Source organism: Orycteropus afer, unplaced genomic scaffold, assembly GCF_000298275.1.
Source record: "Orycteropus afer afer isolate SDZICR_OR568_19922 unplaced genomic scaffold, OryAfe1.0 scaffold00347, whole genome shotgun sequence".
NCBI classification, from domain to species: Eukaryota; Metazoa; Chordata; class Mammalia; order Tubulidentata; family Orycteropodidae; genus Orycteropus; species Orycteropus afer.
In genome coordinates this window covers 1,214,643-1,241,609 of record NW_006921934.1, presented here as the reverse complement: position 1 = coordinate 1,241,609, position 26,967 = coordinate 1,214,643, and the positions used below count along the sequence as shown (strand labels likewise).

The window sequence follows — 26,967 nt, the reverse complement described above, 5'->3', positions numbered from 1 at the left end:
TTGCTGAAAAAGAAATAAGAAAATCAATACCATTTACAATAAAAGAAAAAAAAAAAAAAACTTCACTGCCAACGAGTTGGATTCAACTTACAGCGACCCCTCCTTGGGTTTCTAAGACAGTATCTCTACGGAAATAAATTGCCTAGTCAACAGCTACCAAAAAAATGAAATACTTAGGAATAAATCTTACCAGGGATACAAAAGACCTCTACAAAGAAAACTATAAAACACTACTCCAAGGAACCATAAGAGATCTACAAAAACAAAATAACATACCATGCTCGTGGATAGGAAGATTGAACATTATGAAAATGTAAGTTCCACCCAAAACAATCTATACATTCAATGCAATCCCAATCCATACCCCATCGACATTCTTTAAGGATATGGAATAAATAATCACTAACTTTATATAAGCAAAGCATTATTGATGAAGAAGAGCAAAGTAGGAGGTCTCATACTCCCAGATTTAAAACCTACTATACAGCTACATTAGTCAAGACTGCCTAGTATTGGTACAATGACAGACACATAGATCAATGGAATGGAATTGAGAACCCAGATAGATCCATTGACCTATGGTCAGTTGATCTTTGACAAATGGCCAAAATCCATTAAATGGGGAACAGATTGTTTCTGTAACAAATGGTGCTAGCAAAACTGGATATCCATTTGCAGAAAAATGAAACAAGATCCATACCTCACACCATACAAAAAACTAACTCCAGATGGATCAAAGACTTAAATGTGAAACCTAAAACTATAAAGTTTCTCGAGGAAAAATTAGGGGCAAATTTATGGGCTTTAATATATGACATAAATAGACTATCAAACATAATCCAAAATGCACAAACAGCAGAAGATAAACTAGATGAATGGGAACTTCTAAAAATTAAATTTTTATGTGCTTCCAAAGACTTCTCCAAAAGAGTCAAAAGAGAACCTACAGATTGGGTAAAAACATTTGGCAATGACATATCTGACAAGGGACTTATCTCTCCAATTTATAGAAAACTCTAACACCTCAACAACAAAAAGACAAATAATCCAATTTAAAAATGGGCAGAAGACATGAATAGACATTTCACCAAAAAGGATATTCAGGTGGCCAACAAACACTGGAAGAAATGCTCACGTTCATTAACCATCAGAGAGATGCAAATCAAAACAATGAGATACCATCTTGCCCCAGTACTAGTAGCAAAGTTCAACAAGACAGAAAATAACAAATGCTGGAGAGGTTGTGGAGAGATTGGGACTCTCATACACTACTGTGGGACTGTAAAATGATACAACCACTGTGGAAAGCAGTATGGTGATTTCCTTAAAATGTTGGAACTAGAAATACCATTTGACCCAGAAATTCCATTACTAGGTATATATCTTAAAGAATCAGAGCCAGGACAAGAACAGATAGATATATGCACACCCATGTTCATCGCAGCACTGTTTACAATAGCCAAAAGATGGAAACAACCTAGATGCCCCTCAACAGAAGAATGGATAACCAAACTATAATGGAATATTATGCAACCCTAAAGAATAACATAGAATCTGCAAAACACTGCATAACATGGCTGAACTTGGAGGTCATTATGCTGAATGAAATAAGTCAATCACAGAAGGACAAGTATTTTATTAATCCGTTATTGTAAAAAGTCAAGGAAAGGTTTTTTAAAAAAGGAATTCTACCACTGAACAACCTCTGCCCCTCAACTATATAGATAATTTCCAAAAAGTCTTACATTCCAAACAAGTTCCTTCTCTTTTTGCCTCTGTGTACTTCACAGAGATGGTATAAGTAGGCCCAAGGAATGTAAACTGGAGCTCTGGTGGCATAGTAGTAGATAAGACATTTGGCTGCTAACCAGAAGGTCATTGATTCAAATCAACCAGCTGCCCTGCAGAAGGAAGATGGGGCAATATTCTCCCATCAAGATTTTATGTACAGGTGGATAGATGGGTAGACAGGCTGAACGATCAGGTATGTCTAGGCAGGAGTCATGTTCCCATGACCATGTGTAGGGTTGTTGTTGTTGTTGTTAGGTGCTATCGAGTCAGCTCTGACTCATAGTGACCCTATGCACAACAGTATGAAATACTGCCCAGTCCTGTGCCAGCCTCACAGTCCTTGCTATACCTGAGCCCATCATTGCAGCCACTGAGTCAATCCATCTTGTTGAGAGCCTTCCTCTTTTTTATTGACTTTACCAAGCATGATACCTTTCTCCAGGGATTGGTCCCTTCTGACAGCATGACCAAAGTAGGTGAGATGAAGTCTGGCCATCTTGCTTCCAAGGAGCATTCATTCTGCACTTCCTCCAGGACAAATCTGTTAGTTCTTTTGACAGTCCATGGTGCTTTCAGTATTCTTCACCAACACTGCAACTCAAAAGCATCAACTCTTCTTTGGTCTTCCTTATTCATTGTCCAGTTCTCACATGTGTGAAGTGATTTAAAACATCACAGCTTGAATTAGGCACACCTTAGTCTTCAAAGAGACATCTTTGCTCTTCAGCACTTGAAAGAGGTCTTTTGCTGCAGATTTGCCCAGTACAATACATCATCTGATGTCTTGACTGCTGCTTCTATTGGTGTTGATTGTGGAACCAAGTAATATGAAATCTTTGACAACTTCAATCTTTTCTCCATTTATTGTGATGCTGCTTATTGGTCCATTTGTAAAGATTTTTGTTTTCTTTATATTGAGATGTAATCCATACTGCAAACTGTAGTCTTTAATCTTCATCAGTAAATGCTTCAAGTCATTCTCACTTTCAGCAAGCAAAGTTGTGTTGTTTGCATATCACAGGTTGTTAATGAGTCTTCTTCCAATCCTGATTCCACATTCTTCTTCCTATAGTCCAGCTTCTCAGATTATTTGCTCAGCATACAGATTGAGGGTTGAAAGGATACAACCCTCACACACTCCATTCCTGATTTTAAACCACGCAGTATCCTCTTGTTCTGTTTGAACAACAGCCTCCTGGTCTATGTACAGGTTCTTCATGAGTACAATTAAGTATTCTGTTATTCCAGTTCTTCTCAATGTTATCCATAATTTGTTATGATCCACACAATCAAATGCTTTTGCATATTCAATGAAACACAAATAAACATCTTTCTGGTATTCTTTGCCTTGAGCCTAGATCCATCTGACGTCAGCAATGATAACCCTCATTCCAGGTCCTCTTCTGGGTCCAGCTTGCATTTCTGGAAAGTTCTCTGTCAATAAATTGCTGCTACCATCTTTGAATTATCTTCAGCAAAATTTTACTTGCGTGTGGTATTAATAATATTGTTTGATAATTTCAACATTCTTCTGAATCAAGTTTCTTTGGAATGAGTACAAATATGGCTCTCTTCAGTCAGTTGGCCATGTAGCTGTCTTTCAAATTTCATGGCATAGACCAGTGAGTGCCTCCAGTGTGACATCTGTTTGTTAAGACATCTCAATGTGTATTCTGTCAATTCCTGAAGCTTGTTTTTCAGCAATTCCTTCAGTGCAGCCTCGACTTCTTCCTTCATATGCTCTTGATCATATGCCATCTCCTGAAACGAATGAACATCAACCAGTTCTTTTTGGTATAGTGACTCTGTGTATTCCTTTCATCTTCTTTTGATGTTTTCTCCATCATTCAGTATTTTGCCTGTGGAATCTTTCAATATTGCAACTTGAGGCTTGAATTTTTTCTTAGTTCTTTCAGCCTGAGAAATACTGAGCATATTCTTCCCTTTTGGTTTTCTAACTCCAACTCTTTACACATTCATTATAATAATTGATTTTGTCTTCTTGAGCGGCTCTTGGAAATCTTCTGTTCAGCTCTTTTATCTTGTCATTTCTTATATTTGCTTTAGCTGCCCCATTCAAAGGCAAGTTTCAGAGGCTCTTCTCACATCTGTTTTGGTCTTTTCTTCTTTTCCTGTCTTTTTAATGACCTTTTGCTTTCTTCATGGATGACATTCTTGATGTCATCCCATAATTCTCTGGTTTTCAGTCATCAAATCTATTCTTTAGATGGTCTCTAAATTCAGGAGGGATATAATCAAGGTCATATTTTGGTTCTTGTGGACTTGCTTTAGCTGTCTTCAGCTTCAGCTTGAACTTGCATATGAGCAGTTGATGGTCTGTTCCACAATCAGCTCCTGGACTTGTTTTGGCTAAAGATGATGAGCTTTTCCATTGCCTCTTTCCACATATGTAGTCAGTCTGATTCCTTTGTACTCTGTCTGGTGAAGTGCATGTGTATAGCTGCCATCTGTGTTGTTGAAAAGGTATTTGCAATGAATAAGTGGTTGGTCTTGCAAAATTCTACCATGCAATCACCAGCATTATTTCTATCACCAAAGCCATATTTTCCAACTACTAGTGATGATTCTTTGTTTCTAACTTTTGTACTCCAATCACCAGTGATGATCAACACATCTTGATTGCATGTTTGGTCAATTTCAGACTGCAGAAGTTGGTAAAAATCTTCAATTTCCTCCTCCTTGGCTTAGGTGGTTGGTGTATAAATTTGAATCATAGTAGTAGTATTTGGTTTGGTCTTGTAGGTGTATGGATATCATCCTATCACTGACAGTGTTGTACTTCAGGATAGATCTTGAAAGATCCTTTGTGATGATGAATGCCACACCATTCCTCTTCAATTTGTCATTCCTCGCATAGTAGATCATATGGTTGTCTGATTCAGAATGGCCAAAGCCAGTCCATTTCAGTTCACTAATGGCTAGGATATCAATCTTTATGGGTTCCATTTCATTTTTGACAACTTCCAATTTACCTAGATTCATACTTCATATATTCCATGTTCTGATTATTAATGGATGTTTGTTTCTTCCAATTTTGAGTTGTGCTACATGACCAAATGGAGGTCCTGAAAGTTTTATTCCATCCATATCATTAAGGTTGGCTCTACTCTGAGGAGACAGCTCTCCCACAGTCGTATTTTGAATGCCATCTGATCTGAGGGGCTCATCTTCTAGCACTATATCGGACACTGTTTCAGGGCTATTCATAAAGTTTTCCAGTAATATATCAGACAGTGTTTCACTGCTATTCATAAGGTTTTCACAGGCTAATTCTTTGAGAATTGGATGGCCCCTTCCTTCTTCCGAGTCTATTTTAGTCTGGAAGCTCTGCTGAAACCTGTCCACCATGGGTGACCATGCTGGTATTTGAAATAGCAGTGGGATAGCCCACAGCCTCACAGCAACACACAAGCCACTGCAGTATGACAAAATGACAGATGAGTGGTGGTGTACAGCTTTAGCAGACAAAAAAAGTTCTTAAAAAAGGAAAACATAGAAAAGAAGCTAGGGAAAACAGGAATGCATAGGCAAGAAGGCTGCAAGAAAAAAGTAACCACAGGAAGGAGGTGGGAGGAGAGCTGTTACATTGTGGAGAGTTAATCAGTATAATGAGGAAGGTTGGGCAATCCTACTTCCATAGTGATACTGCCTCAGAAACCCAAGGAGGGGTCGCTATGAGTTGGGGCTGACTCGATGGCAAATAACAACAACAACAACAACAAACTGCTTAATGCAAAATGAATCTGCTTTGTAAAATTTCACCCAAATGACTAAAAAATTGAAAAAGAAAAAAGATTTACAGCCTCAGGAACCAAGTTGGGGATCACTATGATTCGGAATCAATTTGATGACACTGAGTTTTTTTTTTTGTTTTTTTTTTTTAGTGTTGATCTAAACAAAATCATTAGGAAGACATATCCTCTTATTGAAAAGTAAAAGAATTGCTTAATGCACTGCGAGGGGACCACCGCTCAGCCCTCCATTGACTGGCATTCTGTTTGCCAAAGCAGGTCCTCCTTAACACACTAATAGCTGTAGCCCAAAAATAAGGACCTGAGGCCCTACCTGAACTGAAATGCTCTGAGAATCATCAAAGAAAGATTAAGCTACATTCATTATAATTATATATCATGTATTTAATCACACTCTAATTTTTGAGTTGCAAATTGACAAAATTTATATTTTATATGTGGCATTATAAGCCACATTATTTGGTAAACCAAAACCCCAATTCCCTGACTCTCCAGGTGACATAGAGTTTGTCTCATATGTAACTTAGGTTTGGGATTGATTATCTGTAGGGGTTTACTTTCTTCTTCCATAAGTTGTGTGTTTCAAGTTGGCTGTCTAAAAATATTTACATAGTTCCTGGAATTTCTAGCTATAAGAAATAGTGAGTATATAATCGTCACTGTGCTCTCTTAAGTTATTACTGCTTTACCCAGCATTACCCCATGAGATTGCTGAATTTCCCACTGGAGTTCAATTAAACAAAAAAGATAGAAAAATTATTTGGACAAAGTAAATTAGTTGCTGTCAAGTGGATTCTGACTCATGGTGACCCCATGTATATCAGAGTCGAACTGTGCTCCATAGCATTTTCAGGGGCTGATTTTTCAGAAGTAAATCACCAGGCCTTTCTACCAAGGTACCTCTGAGTAGAATAGAACCACTAACCTTTCAGGTAGTAGCCAAGTGTTTTAATCATTTGCATCTGGGACTCAGCACCAGTTGGGCAAAGTAGTGCTGTGCAAGTTGAATACTACTTTCTACAAGCCAAAAGAAGATCATCTACAGTTTGTTCATTTGTCACAAATTTGAAAAAGTCACATATGTTTAAGTGAATACAAAACAAAATCTCACTACACAATTCCGATTCATAGCAACCCCCAGTGAGTTTCCAAGGCTGTAAATCTTTACAGAAGTAGGTTGTCCCATCTTCCTTCCACAGAAAGGCTGGTGGGTTTGAACCACTGACCTGCTTGTTAGCAGCCAAATGTCTTATCCATTACGGTGCCAGAACTCCTTAAGTGAATATAAGTAAGGAACAATTAAAAAACAGTGAGCACATTAAGACCATGTACCTAGGACAGTGTAGAGCTTCCTGACACCCAGTACACTGAGAAAGGGAGACCTGGGCTTCTTTACCCAGATCAACTGCAAAATTTCATTTTTTAAAAAAACTTTTTATTGTGATTTTGGTGAAATTTTACAAAGCAGATTCATTTTACATTCAACAGTCCATATACACGTTTTGTTTTGTGATACTGTCATATTCTCCATAGTGTAACATCTCACCTTCCACTTCCTCCCTTTGGTTACCCCTTTCCTGTGTCCTTCTTGCCTGTTCATTCCTACCTCCCTACATTCCTTCCTGTGCAAATGCTGCCCTTCTAATCTCCCATGGTTGAGTGTTCTAAGGTGTGCATGTCCCTGGGGTAAGTGTTCAGCTCACAGGCCTATCTGTTGTTTGGCTGAGAGTTAAACCATGGGAGTGAGATATCCAGGCCTGAACGGTTACTTGGCACCATAGTCTCAAGGCTTTCATCAGTCTCTATCAGACCAACGAGCCTGGTCTTTTTTTGTATGATTTTGAGTTTTGTTCCTCATTCTCCTCCCACTCTATCCAGGATCTCCAATTTTGATCTCTTTCTGAGTGGTGGGTAGCTGGGCATCATGTAGTTCTTCTGGTCTCAGGGTCATATAGGTTGAGGTTCTCATGGTCTATTAATTAGTCCTTTGGACTAATTGTTTCCATGTGTCTGATTTTCTTCACTCTTCTTTACTCAGGACAAAGTGAGATCAATAGTTGCCATTTACATGGCTACTTGCAAGCTTTTAAGATCCCAGTCACTACTCACTGAAGTAAGAGATAGAACAATATTTTCGTATGCCATGTTGTGCCAATTCAACTTGATGTCCCCCACGACTAAGATCCCCAGCTCTCTGGCCGAGCAACCCACTCCCTCAGGGTGCTTATTTGTGGCTAAGAAGTTATCCTAACTTTGTCTCCTGTTATGTTTAAACTGCATATGAACATTTTTATAGCATATACAAATATTTATATGTATGAATATTGTCTGCTATGCCTATGTTTGGGAGCTCTGGTGGTGTAGTGCCTAAGGCATTTGACTGCTAACCAAAAGGCTGGCAGTTCAAACCTACCAGCCACACCTTGGAAAGTTGGGCAATCTACTTCCGCAGTGATACTGCCTCAGAAACCCCAGGAGGGGTCGCTATGAGTTGGGTCCAACTCGATGGCAGTGAGTGAGATGCCTATGTTTGCTCATGAGCATATTCCCATCTGTCTGTTCAAAAATCTTATTTTCATGTTAAAAAAGTCACAGGCTAAATGATCAGGTATGTCTAGGCAAAAGGAAATATACCCATGACCATAAATAAGTTTGGCAGATGTTATTTCTACATATGTATTTGTATGTGCTATAAGAGTGTCCATACATGTAATAAAGCTAACTAGGCAAAGTTATGATAACTTCTTACCTATAGCCAAACACCCTAAAGGAGTGAATCACTGGGACCACGAGCTCAGGACCATGGTCACAGGGGACATCAAGCTCAATTGGCAAAACATACTACACAAAAACATTGTTCTATATCCTACTTTGGTGAATAGCATCTGGGGTCTTAAAAGCTTGCAAGCAGCCATCTGTCTAAGATGTTGCAGTTGGCCTCTCCTCATCCAGAGCAAAGAAGAATGAAGAAAATCAAAGATGCATGAAAACAATTAGTCTAAGGGACTAGTGGACCATGTAGACTCAGTCTACATGAGCCCGAGACCAGAAGAACTAAATGGTGCCTGGCTACTAGTGTCAACCATTCAGAAAGAAATCAGTGCAGGAGATCCTGGATGGAGTGGGAGAAAATGTGCAACAAAAAATCATAAAAAAGACAAGGCTTACTGGTCTGATAGAGACTGGTGAAACCCCCGAGACTATGGCCCCTAGTCACCCTTCGGGCCTGGAATTGAACTTATTCCTGTGGCTTCCAGCCAAAGAATAGACAGGTATATAAGGTGAATATTTACACCAAGTAAGTATACTCCTTAGAACAGTCAACCATGGGTGATCAGAAAGGCAGCATTTGCATGGGGAGATAGCTCAGAGGGCAGGAATGCATAGGAAAGAAAGACTCAGGAAAAGGTAATCACAGGGAGAAAGTGGGAAGAGAGCTGTTACATTATGGAGATTGGAATCAATGTCATGAAACAAAATGTTGATTGCTCTGTAAACTTTCACCCAAATCACAATTTTGAAAAAAGCTGTAAAAAAAGATAGCTCTGTTTTCTCCTTGGATGTGTTTCAGTCAAACAAACAATATGTATTAATGAATGTGATTGAACTGGACATGTTATCAGACCTGAGAAATAATACAAAGGCACATAAGACACAGTCGTTGACCCTTTGAGCCTGGTGGTCTCCTTTAGCAGATGAGATCCAGACACATGGAAAGTTAAACAGCAGCATAAGGGTTAAAAAAAAAAAGACATCAATAAAAAGAGATGTCACACATCAATGCATGAAATTGTCCACACAATTTCAGTCACTGTAACTCAGAACAGGTATAACAGAAACTTATTTTTAGGATGAGAGAAAAGAAATCACAGGATGTGGCTAAAATAACACACTTCAAAAGATGAATGAATCTCTTCCCTATTATTGTGTGTGTTGTAAACAAATTCCTTTCTTCCTTCCTTCCATTTAATATATCTCTGTGGAGGTTACCATTTTAATCACAGGTTTTCATGCTTGCTTTTTATAAGGATATTTATTCTTTTACTTTTTTCACTTGTTAAAATAAAGCCTATTGAGCATTTTGTCCAACAACCAAGAAAGAATAATGTTGTACTTGCCCATATTGAATATTATATATATAGCATATACATATATAGATATGTTGTTGTTGATGCCATCAAGCAGGCTCTGACTCACAGTAACCCTATGTACAACAGAATGGAACACTGCCTGGTATGTAAATGTATAGATGTATAGATGCAGATGACATATCTGTTAAGTTTCTCATACTTGATGGCTTGCATGTTGCTGTGATGCTGGAAGTTATGCCACTGGTATTTCAAATACCAGCAGTCACCCAGGTGGACAGATTTCAGTGGAGCTTCCACACTAAGACAGAGTAGGAAGACCAGGAAGAAAACTGCTGCCAAAAATTAGACAGTGAGAACCCTATGGTCCACAATAGACCATAGTCCAGCTCACTTGCTTTGGAAAAGTCATGGAGGAAAACATGTTTGGTGAAGTAGAGAGCCAGAGAGGGTACAGAGGAGACTATTAGTGAGACTAATTGGCATGACAGTCACAACAGTGGACTCAAGCATGCTGGTGATCGTGGGGGTGGTACAGGAATAGACGGTGTTTCCTTTTACTATACAATGAGTCAGAGCCGGCTTGGCTCATGCAGCTAACAACAGGTAGATGATAGCCAGACAGATGAATAAACAATGCAACGCACTGCTGTCAAGTCGGATCCAATTCATAGCAACCCCCCCACCCTTTGTGGTTTCCAAAGCGGTATCACTACAGAAGTAGATTGCCCAACCTTCCTTAGATAGGGCTTAATGTACTACTTTTCCTACCTGCCACTTTTCTGCATTTTAATTTCACCTTCTCTCGTTTTCTACTCCACAAGCCCACTGTCCTAAATATTCTAATTCACCTTCTTCAATCATGCCTAGACATAAATCGTAAGTTCCTTGAAACAGGTCATTGGTCTTAGACATATTTATACCTCCCTAGCCTAGCGTGTGCCTGAATCAACAAATATTGCTTAAATTTAATTCAGTTCATATCCATGGACGATTCCCCCTCTCCTTACATCTTGCATTCATCAAAACCCTTCCTGTGCTGTGGAAATTGTTTATTCAAGTCTCTCTTTGTATCTCTATATCTCTGTATCTCTCTCTTTCTCACCTTCTCTCTTTTTCACCCATGTACACACATAAATGTGTATGCACAAACACAATGCCTTGGGGAAAAAAAAAGAAGGAAAATACTGCCATCAAAGTGATTCTGATTCATAATGACCCTATAGGACAGAGTAGAACTACCCCACAGGATTTCCAAGGCTGTAAATCTTTACGGAAGCAGACTGCCTCATCTTTCTCCTGCAGAGTGGCTGCTGGGTTTGAATCACTAACCTTCTAGTTAGCAACCAAGCACTTAACACATGTGCTACCAGGGCTCACTACACAATGATTATCTCTACTTTTCACTTGACTTTATTATCAATTTTCAGAAGGGTAGTGAGGGGCTAGCCTATTTTTGTAAAAAGAGAAGCTGCAAATAACAGACACAGAAAGATATTTTGTCCTAATCCCCTTAAAAGAGAAGAGCTAGAGGGAAAGCAGAACTTTTTAGATGATGACAGTTTGCTCAAATAATACACTTATTGTGGCTCTCTTTAAAATCAGGAATGATGATCATTATAATGATAACAGTTCGTATTTGTGTAAATCCACCCAGAGGGTTTTTTGGAGCCAGAAGGATTATAAATTTATATAAATTTGTTTATATAAATATAAATAAACACCTGCCTAAACACAATGCAAATGCAACCACTGTGGTGGAGTCGTATCCAACTCATAGTGACCCCTCCTTGGGTTTCCGAGGCAGTATCAGTACGGATTGCCCACCCTTCCTTCTGAGGAGTGGCTGGTGGGTTTGAACCACCAGCCTTCTGGTTAGCAGTCAGATGCCTTAGGCACTGCACCACCAGAGCTCCTAAACACCTGTCTAGTTCCGTACGAAAGAGCTCTGGTGGTGTAGTGGATAAAGCATTTGGCTGCTAACCAGAAAGTCTGTGGTTTAACCCACTAGCCACCCCATGGAAGGAAAATGGGGCATTCTACTTACAATAGACTCGATATCAGTGAGTTTGGGTTTTTTACTTACAGTTTCTGAAGTACTTCCATCTCATCCTCACAGCCCTATCAGGTGAGCAGAGCAGGTTTAATTTACATCATTTTGTATGTGAAAGACTCAGAGAGGTTTAGTGACTTGCCCAAGGCCACACAGCTTACAAACAATAGAGCTCAGTTCCAAATCCAGTTCCCCTAACTCTGTCCCACATCTTTTTTAATGTACAAGGTGGCTATACTAGATAGGACTCTCAACTATTTTTTTCACTTGTGTCATCCATAACTTTTCACAGTATTTGAAATTCCATAGTATTGTGAGAAGTCATGAGCCTCTGGAGTCACCTTATTCCTTTCCATTAGCTTTGGGTGGCCTGGTGGGAAAGATGAGTATAGTTGACTGTTAACTATTATTATTTGCCATTGAGTCAGTTGCGATTCATGTTGACCTTATGTGAAACAGAACAAAACATTGTCAGGTTCTGTGACATCTTCATGATTGTTGCTATGTTTGAGTCCATGGTTGTGGCTGTTTTGCCAGTCCATGTTTTTGAGGGTTTCCTTCATTTTCAGTGCCCTCCACTTAACCAAACATGATACCCTCTTCTAGCAATTGGTTTTTCCTGATGACTGTCCAAAGTCAGTGAGACTAGAGCACACTGCATTGGGGCTGGGACTTGTTAGGCCCCAGCCAGTGCCGACAAAAGCAAATAAAATCCTTTGTGTCTGAGAACCCCAGGGTCCCCTCTTTAACTACTGAGAGATCTGTCAGTATATAGCATCTGCCGAAACTGAACCTTTGCTTGTACCTATGTCCTTCCAATTGCCCATTTACAGCTAACCCCCAGAGGACTTATCCCTAACTTACTGTCCCTGCTTAGCATGGGACATGGAGGTGGTGAACCTAGACACTCCTCCTCACCTGACCCCAGTTTTCATCTGCGTAATGGGCCCTCTCCGATTTATTGCCTCGAAAACCCAATGGGAATCACTTTGAATCGGAATCGACTTGATGGCGTGGGTTTAGTTTTGGGTTTTTTTTTTTTTTTTTTTTATGGGCCCTCCACATGTAGAGCTCTGGTGGTATAGTGCCTAAGGCATTTGACTGCTAACCAGAAGGCTGGCAGTTCAAACCCACCAGCCACTCCTTGGAAGGCATGTTGGGCAATCTACTTCCGTAGTGATACTCCCTCAGAAACCCAAGGAGGGGTTGCTATGAGTCAGGTCTGACTCGACGGCAATGAGTTTGGTTTTGGTTTTTCCACATGTAGAGGAGGCAGCTAAGTGCACTGGAAAGACCTTGATCATTTCCTACAGGCCTCACAATTTAGTAAACACTTTTTTTTTCTTTCTTGTTTAGAATATCCCAACCCTCTTTTACATTTCCTATCCCTTAGAAGCCAAGCCAATTCTTGGAAGATCCTCAAATCCTTCCTAATGCAAGTATTTTAAAACCAGGAGCCTGCAAGTTCTCCATTCTCAGATGACTTCTTGTCCTAAAATTGACTTTAGGCCAAAACAATCATGCCATCATTCTATTATTATTATAATTTATTCCTTAATTATGCTTTATTCTTGTTATTTCGGTGATTTCCCTTAAAATAAGTTCCTATTACAAAAGTACTTGAAACGCTGAGTACTTCCATTCTGTACACCAGATTCCTCCCCAGATTTCTCGAGTCCTGACCCAGGTACACTTGCTAAGATGATGCTATTCCAAATGTGATCTGGTGCTGCTTGGTGGAGCACAGGCATTTGTAGGGTGGTGAAACTATTCTACACAGTGCTCTAATGGTGGAACATGATGTTATGCCTTTGTCAAAATATATAGATTTATACAACACAAATTATGAACCCTAATGTAGAGGGCCAACAAAAACAAGGGAAACCCCACAATGAGACAGGTTAACACATTAGCCAAAACAATGGATTCAAACATACCAACGATGCAACCTTTTCGTTCTTTTATATAAGGTTACATGAGTCAGAAGTGACCGCACTGCAACTAACAACAACAATGTGAATTATGAACTTTGGTTAATAATGTTGTTGTTGTTGTTGTTGTGTGCCATCAAGTCAGACCTGACTCATAGCGACCCCTCCTTGAGTTTCCGAAGCAGTATCACTACGGAAATAGATTGCCCAGCTTTCCTTCCGAGGAGTGGCTAGTGGGTTTGAACCGCCAGCCTTCTGGTTAGCAGCCAAGTGCCGTAGGCACTATGCTACCAGAGCTCCTTTGGTTAATAATAGTATGTCAAAATTGGTTCACCAGCTGTAACAAATGTACCATAGGAATACATGATTAATAATGGTGGGAAAAATTCTATGTAGCAGGGAATATAGGGGAACTCTGTGCTTTCTGAGCATTTTCTATAAACCTAAAACTGTTCTAAAAAAAAAAAAAAAAGGCTTATTAAAATGAAAGGTGGCCTGTAGACTGCTCAGGGCCCACACATTGTTAGCACTGGTGATAGAACAAGGAGCTGGCCCAGAATGGGCATCATCCAGCATCCCACTGACATTTTTCTCCATGAAGAGGCAAGATGTCCTGACACAACTCATCTCTCCCTGGACAGGTTTTGATGGCACAGCTATCAGTATATTGAGTTTCCTCTAAAGTAGGAAACTCCCTCACCCCTCCACCAGCTAATGCTCACCAGAGCCATCTTCCCTAGTTTATCAAAACCTACCACACACTGAGTAAGGAAGGGCCTTTTCAGTGGCGGCCTAGGCAGCCCACTGGTGGCACAATTGATCTTCCTCTCCTTTAGGGTTGCTGTTGCTATTAGCTGCTATCAAGTTGGCTCCAATTCATGATGACCCCAAGTTCAACAGAACAAAACATTACCCAAAACATTACCCAGTCCTGTACCATCTTCATGATCATTAATATGCTTGAGGCCATTGTTACGACTACTTTGAATTTTGAGTGTGTTCTCACCTGGGGGCTTATCACCCAGCACTATATCAGATAATATTCTTATCTGTGGGGTTTTTATTGGCTGATTTTCTGAAATCGATCACCAGGTCTTTCTTCCTAGTCTATCTTAGTCTGGAAACTCTGCTCAAACCTGTCTGCTGTGGTTGACCCTGCTGGTATTTGGAATATCAGCAGCATAGCTTCCAGCATCTTGGCATTGCACAAGCCACTACAGGATGGCAGACTGACAGAAGGGCAGTGGCTCTTTTGGGTACACAATCAATATTGGAATGATTTTTAAACTGTTGAAATAAATACACCAACTATTTCAACTCTCCATATTTCTCTTCCACTATATTTGCTTATGGATACGTAATGTTTTCTATTATTATAATCAAAGCATAAGTACAATTCTTCATTTTTCTTTTGTCATTTAATATTAATATAAATATTTGACTTCCTTATTGGGTTCTTTTAAATGGTTATATAAGATTCCACTGAAACCCAAGGAGGGGTCGCTATGAGTCAGGTCCGACTAGACGGCACATAACAACAACAACAACAATTTACATAAGATTATTTACTAAGTCTTTCTTCCATTGTTGGCATTTGGATGTTTCATTTTTTCACTGTGTAGATCAGGCTGCACCGAATCGAATATCTTCATGCTTGTTTGTTTTTTCCTTCTAAAGATTATTTCTTCAAGATATATTTCCAGTATGTCAAAAGATAGGAATAGGTATAAGACACTTAAAACTAGAGTCCCCAAATGACACCCTTAATTTTTGCATTGAAGCAAATGATTTGCATTTGCATGTTATCATGAAACCGTCATCTGCCCTTTGAAAAGTCAACATTTTTGGAAGAAATGGTCTGATGTGGCTGTTTATGCATAATAAAACTGGATCCTCTAAGCAACACATTTCATTAAACAAATAGTGAATCTGAGCAGCAGAGAGAGAAATGGCATTAGAACAGAATATGTGTTGGCCAGCCTGGTGATGGCCCAGGCTAGAGAAGCAACCTCCAGGTAGGTGACTTTGAAGACAAGAGTTGGGAGCCATCGACTGTGTGCAGCAAGAAAAGAATTATTGCATGACTGTGTTGGATATACCTGCAACTCTAATCCCAAAGCAGTTATGGAACACAGTGTTAGAGGCATTCTAGAATCTGCCTTGGTTACCCTTTCAATAATAGTTCCAAGGAGCATTCTGGCTGCCCTTCCCCCAGCACAGATTTGTTCCTTCTTCTGACAGTCCATGGTACTTTCAGTATTCTTTGCCAAAACCATAACTCAAAGGCATCAACTCTTCTGTCTTCCTTATTCATTGTCCAGCTTTCACATGCATATGAGGTGACTGAAAATACCATGGCTTGGGTTAGGCACACCTTAGTCTTCAAAGTGACATCTTTGCTCTTTAACACCCTTTAAAGAGGTCTTTGCAGCAGATTTGCCCAGTGTAATACAAAATCATATTTCTTGACTGCTGCTTCCATGAGTGTTGATTGAAGATCCAAGTAAATTGAAATCCCTGACAACCTCAGTTTTCTCCATTTATCATGATGTTGCATATTGGTCCAGTTGTGAGGATTTTTCTTTTCTTTATGTTGAGATATAGTTCATATTGAAGACTGTAGTCTTTGATCTTGATCTATAAGTGCTTCAAGTCATCTTTACTTTCAGCAAGGAAGGTTGTGTCATCTGCATATCACAGGCTGTTAATGAGTCTTCCTCTAATCCTGATGCAACATTCTTCATGTAGTCCAGCTTCTCAGATTACTTGCTCAGCATATTAGTACACAGGAGCTCTGGTAGCATAGTGCCTAAGGCACTTGACTGATAACTAGAAGGCTGGCAGTTCAAACCCACCAGCCACTCCTCGGAAGGAAGGTTGGGCAATCCTACTTCCGTAGTGATACTGCCTCGGAAACCCAAGGAGGGGTCGCTATGAGTCGGGTCCGACTCAATGGCACATAACAACAACAACATATTAGTACACAGTAGGTAATTCCTTTAATGTCAGGTCAAGTGGACTATTAAAGGAAAAACTGTCTTTTGTCCCAAAGTGGGCATAAAATTGTTTTGACTTTCTGTTGTTCATTGTAGCTCTCTTCTGTTTCTGTTATGTACTGGGGAGCAGTGGTGGCTCAGTGGTAGAACCTTGCCTTCCATGTAAAAGACCCAGGTTTGACTCCCAGCCAGTGCACCTCATGGGCAGCCACCACCCATCTGCCAGTGGAGGCTTTTGTGTTGCTGTAATGCTTGTTTTAGTGGAACTTCCAGACTAAGACAGACTAGGAAAAAAGACCTGATGATCTACTTCTGAAAATCAGACATTGAAAACCCTGTGGATCACAGTGGTCCAGTCTTCAACCCATCATGAGGATGGCATAAGACCAGGCAGCATTTCGTTCCATTGTGCGTGGGGTCACCCTGAATCAGGCTGACTCAGTGGCAGCTCACAACAACAAATTCTGTACTGGACATTGAAAATGGAAATAAATAATTAATTTTTATCTGGAGCTATCCTGATAACATGAATTATCAAAATATTTATGCCATCAATTTCACTTTCCTTAATCAAAAATTGTTAGTGAGGTGATAGTTTGGATAATTCATGATTTCCTATAACTTCCCTAGTTTAACTGAAAAGTACCTCAAAGCCTAGTTTATAGTTTTATATTATAGTGTTTATATTATATATCACACTCAAACCAAACTCACTGCCATTGAGACAATCGTGACTCACCAAGACCTCCATTGGGTTTCCAAGGCTATAAATCATTACAGAAGCAGATTGCCTCATCTTTCTTTTGTGGATGAACTTGTAGGTTCAAAAGACCAACCTTTTGGTTAGCCGCCAAATGCCTTAACCACTACACCACCAGATCTCCTTTATATTCTGTGCTACCAGAGCTCCTTTTACTAAATGCACACACGCACATACACACACACATATATGTGTACTATATTATATGTAGTGTATAGTAACACATACATATATATGTAGTAAAGGGAGCTCTCGTGACCCAGTGCCTAAGGCATTTGACTGCTAATCAGAAGGTTGGTGGTTCAAACCCCCAGCCACTCCATGGAAGGAAGGTGACACAATCTACTTCTTTAAAGATTTGTGCCTCAGAAACTCAATGGGGTCGTTGTGAGTTGGAATTGACCAATGACAGCAAGTTTGGTATATATGTGTGTATACACACACACACACATATATACACACACACACACACACACATATATATGTATATATAACACATAATGTTTATATTATAGCATTATTAATGCATTTAATGTATATAGTGCAGTGTTAATAGAGGCATTTTATGTGGAAACTGGAAAGAATAGGGAAGAATGGCCATTTAGCCATGTGAGAAGATTCCAGTTTTGTTCTTTCTCTCTGTGTGAAGGGCTAGTCATTTATGGAGTTAAATAATCCTGACATCTTGAATATGGTACCCCATTCCTATTCATTAACCACCACAGATTTTTACATTTAAGGATGGTGTATCCTTTCCTGCATGTATGCTTATGTATGTGAGTATAGTTGGACATACCCAGTTTTAAACTAGAAAAAGTTGTGAATAAGATGAGACGTCATAGCAATTATAATAAAATTGAGTTGGACTGAACAACTTACTCCTTTCAAAAGCAATTATAACAATGCTTTTCTAGACTTTTTGAGGAGAGGACAAACTCAAGTATAATTGTAATTGTGCTTTTTGTAACAGCCATGCCTTCACATCCTTGGAATAAACCAAAAAACAAACTCACTGCCATCAAGTTTAATCCGACTCATAGCACCCCCTCCCTGAGTTTCTGAGGTGATATCACTGTGGAAGTAGATTGCCCAACCTCTTCCGGGGAGTGGCTGGTGGGCTTGAACTGCCAGCCTTCTAGCTAACAGTCAAATGCCTTCTAGCTAGCACCATGCCACCAGAGCTCCCATCCTTGGAATGGCAGTGGCCAAAAGGTAAAAATATGGGGCACTGTATCTCCTCTCTCATGCTTCCAGGCTGTTGGCCGTATCCAGTCTCTGAATCTGATGGAATCAACAGGACATGGTCGAGCCTCTCCCAGTTGTGCTCATAGTCACTGTTTCTGTTGGCAGCTGTTCCCCAGTGTTAAACGATGAGACTTTCCAGGACAAGAAAATTCAGTTAACATCAACATTGGGTCTGTTGTATAAATAAACCAAAGAGCCCTTCATTCCTTTCCATTGAAATATGTGACTTGACCTACACAGTTTTAATTTTTCCTAAACAATTTTTTTCTGTAAAATAACACACCAGACTTAAAGGTTGGGGTGGAAAGAAAACAACTCTTATTCATATCCATGTTTCCTTCTTGTCTCCCCTCCACAGGAGCAGTTTGAGTTTGCGCTGACCACGGTGGCCGAGGAAGTGAACGCAATACTCAAGGCCCTTCCACAATAAGTGTCTGATTTTCCTGGAGGGCTCTAAGACCTTCTGACCCCTCAGAATGCTGTTGGAAACCATGAGATGACTTTAATTGTGTGTCTTCTATTGTAACTGCATAGTAATAAGGTCTTTAAAACTCCTGTAGTCAGTACAGTTTAGCAGTTAAAATGTGTATTTTTGTTCAACCAAATAATAGCAAAGATTTATGGAAATATCCAATTATGGGGGGAGAACAGTTCATCTAATTATTTTCACTTTCTGGAAAAAAAAATCACAGCACACATTCACATTCCTAATTGCAAATAATGCCATATTAGTGATGCAGTAATTAGTGCATTCAATATCATCTCCAAGAATATGTTTGCTTGTAATCTGTAACTTCTGAAGAATGAATTGACTGTGGAGGGAGGGGGCCCAAAGCAAACTGGCAAGACATTAAACGAAGGCACCCTGGGGTAGAAATCACGTTTGGCATTTGTCTTTAAAATGATTGGTCATCAGGAAAAACCACTGATTTACTTGGGAGTCAGATCAATAGAACTATTAACAGTCTGCAGCACTGGGGCAAATAACAATAAGAAAAACATCACAGCTGTCTGTTCTACTTTTATACAGGCTAGTTGACGTGCCTCCATTGAGCACTATCAATTGCCCATATCAATTGTCCACTGTGCAGGGGAGAGATCGCAAGGGCTTCCTCTTGTGGGCAATCCTTCCTCCAACCCTCAGAGAATGCCTCTCCGCGAGGCCCAGGCACACTTAATGACACTTTCACCTTTGTGTTGCAAAGTTATGGATTAGCCCCAACCTGGAGGCATTTTTTGGTGTTTTTGTTTGTTTTAAACTTGAAAATAGTAGTTTGCACATTGCAAAAACAGACATACTTAATGGACACTTTCCTCTGAGATAACCAGAATTAAGAAGCACAATCTAACCATTTAACAAGTACTAAGGAGCTCTGGTAGCATAGTGGCTAAGGCATTTGACTGCTCACCAGATGGCTGGCGGTTCAAACCCATCAGCCACTCCTCGGAAGGAAGGTTGGGCAATCCTACTTCCATAGTGATACTGCCTCAGAAACCCAAGGAGGGGTCGCTATGAGTCAGGGCTGACTCGACGGCACATAACAACAACAACAACAAAATGGTTCTAAAGGAACTCCAGTGGTACAGTGGTTAAGGCATTTAGGTGCTAACCAAAAAGATCAGTGGTCAAACCCACCAGCCACTCAGTAGGGAGGAGGATGAGGCAGTCTGTTTCTGTAAAGATTTACAGTCTTGGGAACTCTATAGTGGAGTTCTACCCCTATCACATCACTAGGAGTTGTAATCAACTCAATGGCAGTGGGTGGTTGTGGTGGTGAGAGTCTAAAGAGCTTGTATCCTCTGGTCAGACAGCTGTGGTTGCTCCCCACCCCAAGGAATGCTTCTAGTCCCTGCTGGTGTCTACAAAACACCTATGGATATTTTCCTTCATTTCCTAAAAAGAAGAAAATGCAGGGAAAGCATTTTTTTTCTTTTCTTTCTTTCTTTTTTTTAATCTATATGGAGCCCCTAGGGGGGTGCAAGAGTTAACACACATGGTTGCTAACAAAAAGACTAGAGATTCTAGTCCACCCAAAGGCTCCTCAGAAGAAAGGCCTGGTGATCTACTTCCAATATAATCAGTGGACTGCAATTCTATTCTGACATGCATGGGGTTACCATGAGTCAGAACTGACTCCATGGCAACTGGCTTTTATTGTGTGAGATCATAACAGTTGGAAGAAAAGTGAAAAATGCAATTGGTCATCTGTTACTTCATCCCAGGGATGTCGGATTCTTGGAATGACCCAAGCTTTCTTCACTTATGTCCACCAGTTGCTCTGACATCACATAAACACTAGTATGGACCTACACATCAGTAGCAATGACTTGGATGTGCCAAAACAACATTTGAGCATCAGATTTACCACCATCCCCCAGAAATGGAAAAACTCATTTAATTAAAAGCAGAATGATGACATCTAAGGAAGCATGGAGATGTTCCCTGTGTATTGCAGATTTTATTTGTAGAAATAGGTATAAAAGTCATTTCCAGTAACTTTTCCATCATGCTGTATTCCACATCATTCTTTCCACTATAAATAGTACATTTCAAAAAATCGGTATCATAGGGAAAATGGTCTACTGAATGGGAAAGAGATGCCAAAATATTGTTTATGTCTTTAAATGGTATTGTATTGTATATCTGCTTTAATATATCTGTTGTTACTTTTCTGATTTTTTTTCTCTAACTGGAATTTAAATGATTAATATAAACTAATTTCTCTGAATATAGAAAGCATATATCTACTTGTAATTTCTAACTTCTTATATTTCAAAAGAAATCCTCTGGTGTGGGATTTACATATATATATATTTAATTGTGTCCTATTAAACTTTTGATTTCACATTACAGTGGTCTTTATTTGGGGATAAGAAAATTTTTTTTTCCTCTTCTGCATCTATTTCTTTTCCAGGAAAAATATTGAACATTTAGATTGCTAAAATGCATAGTGAGCATTTCTTAGAACTCTAGATTACATTGCTATTTGCTGAGTTAGATGTGTACTATGGACAGGACTGTCACTAAGATTTTATTTTTAGAAAAATAATTAAACAATTTTAATGAAAAGTTTCACACATGACTTTATATACTCTTAAGTATCATCTGCCCTCTCCTCTTGGACTTGCAAGGGCTTGGGCTCCGCATCCCACAGGGATGAGAAGTTAGAGAAGCCCTCTTCCTTCCTTATTCCTGGTGCTGAAAAAAGGACATTCCACAACCTCGAGCAGCGGCCCTAGTAGATAAGTCTCAGAATGCTTTCTCACCAAAGGTTCTTGCTATGTTTTATCTAAAATTCCAATTTCGTTGCAAGATTGACTCTTTTGTCCTCCATGGAATGAAGACCTAGTCATTCTTGGCTGTACAATCACCATCCCTCCATTTAGCAACAGAAAAAAAATTACTTGAAAGCATTTCAAATAAGAACTAAAGGGAAAAGGCATTACTTAGATTTGGTTTTGTGGCTTAGCTTTTATCATCCACTGGTCTTTTTTAGCTGACAAGGATGAGGAATAAAGGTTAGTATGGTCAGTTTATCACAGAATTAAATAATTTCTGAGCAAGAGTTTTGGTGTCCATCAAAGTACTGGTGTTCATTTTAAGAAATCAGCCACTATATTGTAATTGATCAACTTCCAGTTGCATTTTCATTATTTCAATCTCTCTTAGAATCTCCTTTCCTGAGTTTGCCTTCATGTTAGAATCCTACGTAGGTATCCACGAACCTTTTGCTTTTTATTTATTGTAAAAATATTCCTGATGACATGGTCACTAAATATTTCATATGAATGTGTATTCTAATACGTAAAGTTTCTCATCATAAATACGTTTCAGAATTTAGAGCAATATGGCAGACTGAGATGCCATGTAAACATTACTCTCCTGCTATAAATATTTAGAAATACTAGACAAAATGTATTAATTTTTTTATTTTGGATTTTGATCCTGTCAAAATAATTTTTTTTTTACTTCTTATTGTAATTTGGATGAGAATTTACAGAGGAGATTTGTTTTCTATTCAACAGTTCATACACATTTTTTAACATTGATTGCAATCCCCATAATGTAACAGCATTCTCTTCCCACTCCCTCTGTGATTACTTTTTCCCTGTGTCCTTGTCCTATGTATCCTACTTCTCCCTGCACAAATGCTGCCCTTGTGATCTCCCATCGTTGAGTGTTCTAAGGAGTGCATCTCCCTGGCATAACTGTTCAGCTCATAGAACTGTGTATTGTTTGGCTGAGTTAAGCCACGAGAGGGAGTTCAATTCCAGGCTCCAAGGGTGAGTAGGAGCCATAGGCTCAGGGACTTAAGCAGTCTCTTCCACAACCAGTAATCCTGTTCTTTTTTATGTTGTGAATTTTGCTCCATGCTTTTTCTCCCACTCTATCCAGAATCTCCAATTTCAGATCCCTTTCAGAGTGGTTGTCATTGATAGCCAGGCACCATATAGTTCTGTTCTCAGGGTCATGCAGGCTGAGGTGCCCATGGTCCAATAGTCCTTTGGACCAATTGTAACTGTGTGTTTTTTATTTTTCTTCACTCTTTTTTTGCCCCAAATAAGGAAAGACTAAGAGTTACATATTAAATGGCCACTCACAAACTTTTAAGACCCCAGTCATTACTCACCAAAGTATGATGTGCTGTGTTGTGCCATTTGAGCTTGATGTACCCCATGACCATGGTTTGGAACCTGCAGGCCTAGCAACTCATTCCCTCAAGGTGCTTGGATGGGGCTAAGAAGTATCTTAACTTTGCCTCCTGTTAGGTCTATTGTACCTATGGACATTTTTATAGCACATACAAGTAAGTATGTAGCGATATCATCTGCCAAATCTAAATATGGGTATGGGTATTCCCATTTGCCTACCCACACCTGATCATCTTGTCTGTCTACCTATGTACCTACCCATAGATTAATGTTTGATATTACTGATAATGCACTACTATGTAATAGTATTTACCTTTGTTGTCTGTACCTCTTGTTCACTTTACCTTAGTGATATTGTGCTGGTCACATATTTTGGTTATGTTGCCTTTCCCTTCACTCAAATCAGTACATGTCTCTTAACTACCTAGCAAATTTTCCTCACCTCTTCACCTATCCCTGGTAACAAACAAAGACAATTTCCTGGCCTGTGTAAACCTTTCCTTGACTTTTTATAATAACAGACTCATAAATGATTTGTCTTTCTGTTATTATTACACTCAGCAGGATGTCCTCCAAGTTCATCCACATTATTAGGTGTTTTGTGGATTCTTCATTATTTTTTATTGGTGCATGGGAGCTCTGGTGGCAAAATGCCTAAGGCATTTGACTGCTAACCAGGAGGCTGGTAGTTCAAACCCACCAGCCACTCCTTGCAAGAAAGGTTGGGCAATCTACTTCTGTAGAGATACTGCCTCAGAAACCCAAAGCGGGGTCACTATGAGTCACAATCAACCCGACGGCAGTGAGTTAATATTCCTTTGTGTGTATCTGCCATAGTTTGCTTATCTATTCATCCTTGATGAGCACTTTTTCCATGTCTTTGCTATTATGAATAGTGCTGCAGTGAACATGGGTGTGCATATATCTACTTGTGTCCTGGATCTCACCTCTTTAGGATATATTCCTAATAGTGGGATTGCTGGATCAAATGGTATTCTATTTCCAAATTTTTAAGGAAGTGTCATACTGTTTTCCACAGTGCTTGTAACATTTTAATGTCCCACCAGCAGTGTATGAGAGTTCCAATCTCTCCACACCCTCACCAGTGTTTGTTGTTTTCTGTCTTACTGAATTCCACTATTATTGCTGGACTGAGATGATATCTCATTGTTTTGGTTTGTATCTCTCTAATGGCTAATGATCATGAGCATCTCTTTATTGGCTACCTGAATATCTCCTTCAGTGAAATTTCTGTTCATGTCCTCTAGCCATTGTTTAATTGAATTGTTTTTTTTTTTTTTTTTGATGTTGAGGTATGAAGTTTTCTCAAAATTTTAGAGCTAAGTCCCTTCAGATATGTCACTGTCAAATGTATTTTCCCAATCTGTAGGTTCTCTTCAGACTCTTTTGGAGAAGTCTTTTGATGCACATAAGAATTGAATTTTTAGAAGGTCCCAGCCATCTAGTTTATCTTTGTTGTTTGTGCATTTTTGCTTATGTTTAATAGTCTGTTTATGCTATAAATTAGGGTCCCTAAGTTTGTCCCTATTTTATCTTTGATTAATTTTATAGTTTTACGTTTTACATCGGTCCATCTTCAGTTTGTTTTAGTGTATAGTGTGAGGTATGAATCTTGTTTCATTTATCTGTAAATGGATATCCAGCTCGGCCAGCACCATTTGTGGAAGAGTATCTCTTCCTCATTTAATGCATTTTGTCTCTTTGTAAAAGATCAGTTGTCCATAGGTGAATGGATATATTTGGATTCTCAATTCTGTTCCACTGGTCTATGTGTCTGTCATTATTCCAATACCAGGCTGTTTTGACTACTGTAGCTGTATAGCAGGTTTTGAGATCAGGGAGTTTGAGATTTCCTATTTTGTTCTTCCTTTGAAGTAGTGCTTTGTTTATCCAAGGTCTCTTTTCTTTACATGTGAAATTATTGATTGGTTTTCCATGTCCTTAAGGAATGCTAAAAGAATCTAGTTCGATATTGCATTGAATCTATAGAATGCTCTTGGTAATAGTGACATTTTCATAATGTTCAGTCTTCCTATCCATGAGTATGTTCCTCCATTTATGGAGTTTCTTATAGTTTCTTATAGTAGTAGTATTTTGTAGTTTTCTTTGTATAGGTCTTTTGTGTCCCTGGGAAGATTTATTCCTAATATTTTGTCTTTCCAGTAGCTATTGTAAATGGTATTGCTTCCCTATTTCCTTTTCAGAGATCTCTTTGTTGATATAGAAGAATTCAATTGATCTTTGTATGTTGATCTTATATCCTGCCGTTTAACAGTTTGTGTACATTTGATTTCATGCCCCGATTACCATTCCTGACCATAACCAGCTCTCCTCCCCTCCCGTCCCTGTGACTACCCCCCCCATGCCCTTCTTAACTATGCATTCCTATCTGTCCAGCTTTCCCTCTCTGTGAATACTGTCCTTCTGGTGCCCCATGGCTGATTGCTTTAAGAGATATATCTCCCTAGAGTAGGTGTGTCCTTATGCTGGATTTTGTCTTGAAGTCTATTTTATCAGAAATTAATATCACCATGTCTGCTTTTTTTGGGGGGGGTTACCATTTTTTTCCATCCCTTAATTTTTAATTGATTTTTATCTTTGTGTCTAAGGTGAGTCTCTGGTAGGCAGCATATTGATGGGTCTTGGTTTCTTATCCAATCTGCCACTGTCTTTCTCTTGACTTGTGGATTTAATCCATTCACATTTAGTGTTATTAATGATAAGTATGAATTTACTGTTGTCCTCTTTTTGTGTTTTTTGTTGTGGTGTTGATGATTTCTTTGTTTTGAATATTTTTCTGTGCTGAATATTTTATCAGGTGTTTTTTTTTCTTCTTTTTTTCCCTGTTCTTCATTGTTGCTGATTTTGTGTTTACTAAATCCTTGTGATTTTCTTCTTTTAGTTAGAAAGCTTACTAATTTTCTTTGTGGTTACCCTGTAGTAAATTGTTATTTTCCTAAGTTTGAAACAATCTATTTTATATTAATATCTTCCTGACTTCCTCTCCATTTGGAAGTTTTGTATATACTTTTTATTGCCTCTCTTTGCTATGTAGTTCTTGTTCTTTACAGATTGATACCTCTGGTTCTCTATTTTCCATTTTGTAAGCTTATTTTAGTTTTGAGAATTCTTTTTCTGGGTTAGTTTCTGGGTGGTGTTGTTATGTGTCTTCATTTTAGGTTGTTGTCTTCCACTGTTGGTTTTCTGTCCAAAGGACTCCTTTTGGCATTTCTTGTAAGATCTGTCTGGACTTTACAAATTTCCTTAATTTCTGTTTGTTTGGAAATTTCCTAGTTTCTCCATCATATTTGAGGGACAGTTTTGCTAGATACATAATAATTTTTGATTGGCAATTTTTTTCTTTCAAAGTTTTGTATTTGTCATCCCATTGCCTTATTGCCTGCATGGTTTCTGCATAGAAATCAAAGGTTAGTGTTATTGTTGCCATTTGTAGGTAACATTTCATTTTTTCCAAACTGTTCTCAAGATTCTTTCTTTGTCTTTGATCTTGGAAATGATTATGACATGCCTTGGTGTCTTTTTGTTGGAGTCTATCTTGTATGGGGTTTATTGAGCTTCTTGGATGGATATCTTTTCATCTTTCATGATATTGGAGAAGTTTTCTGTTATCTGGTCTAAGAAATTTTTTTTTTTTT

General features: G+C 39.0%; 1 protein-coding gene across 1 annotated transcript in view; it reads left to right on the top strand.

The window, feature by feature from the left end:
- Positions 1 to 19,067, top strand: part of PTPRN2 (protein tyrosine phosphatase receptor type N2) — a 1,483,255-nt gene extending 1,464,188 nt beyond the window's left edge. The window contains exon 26 of the mRNA XM_007952571.1: positions 18,996 to 19,067. Coding sequence (XP_007950762.1) covers positions 18,996 to 19,067 — 72 coding nt within the window. The remainder of the gene's footprint in view (positions 1 to 18,995) is intronic.
- The last annotated feature ends 7,900 nt before the right edge of the window (positions 19,068 to 26,967 follow it).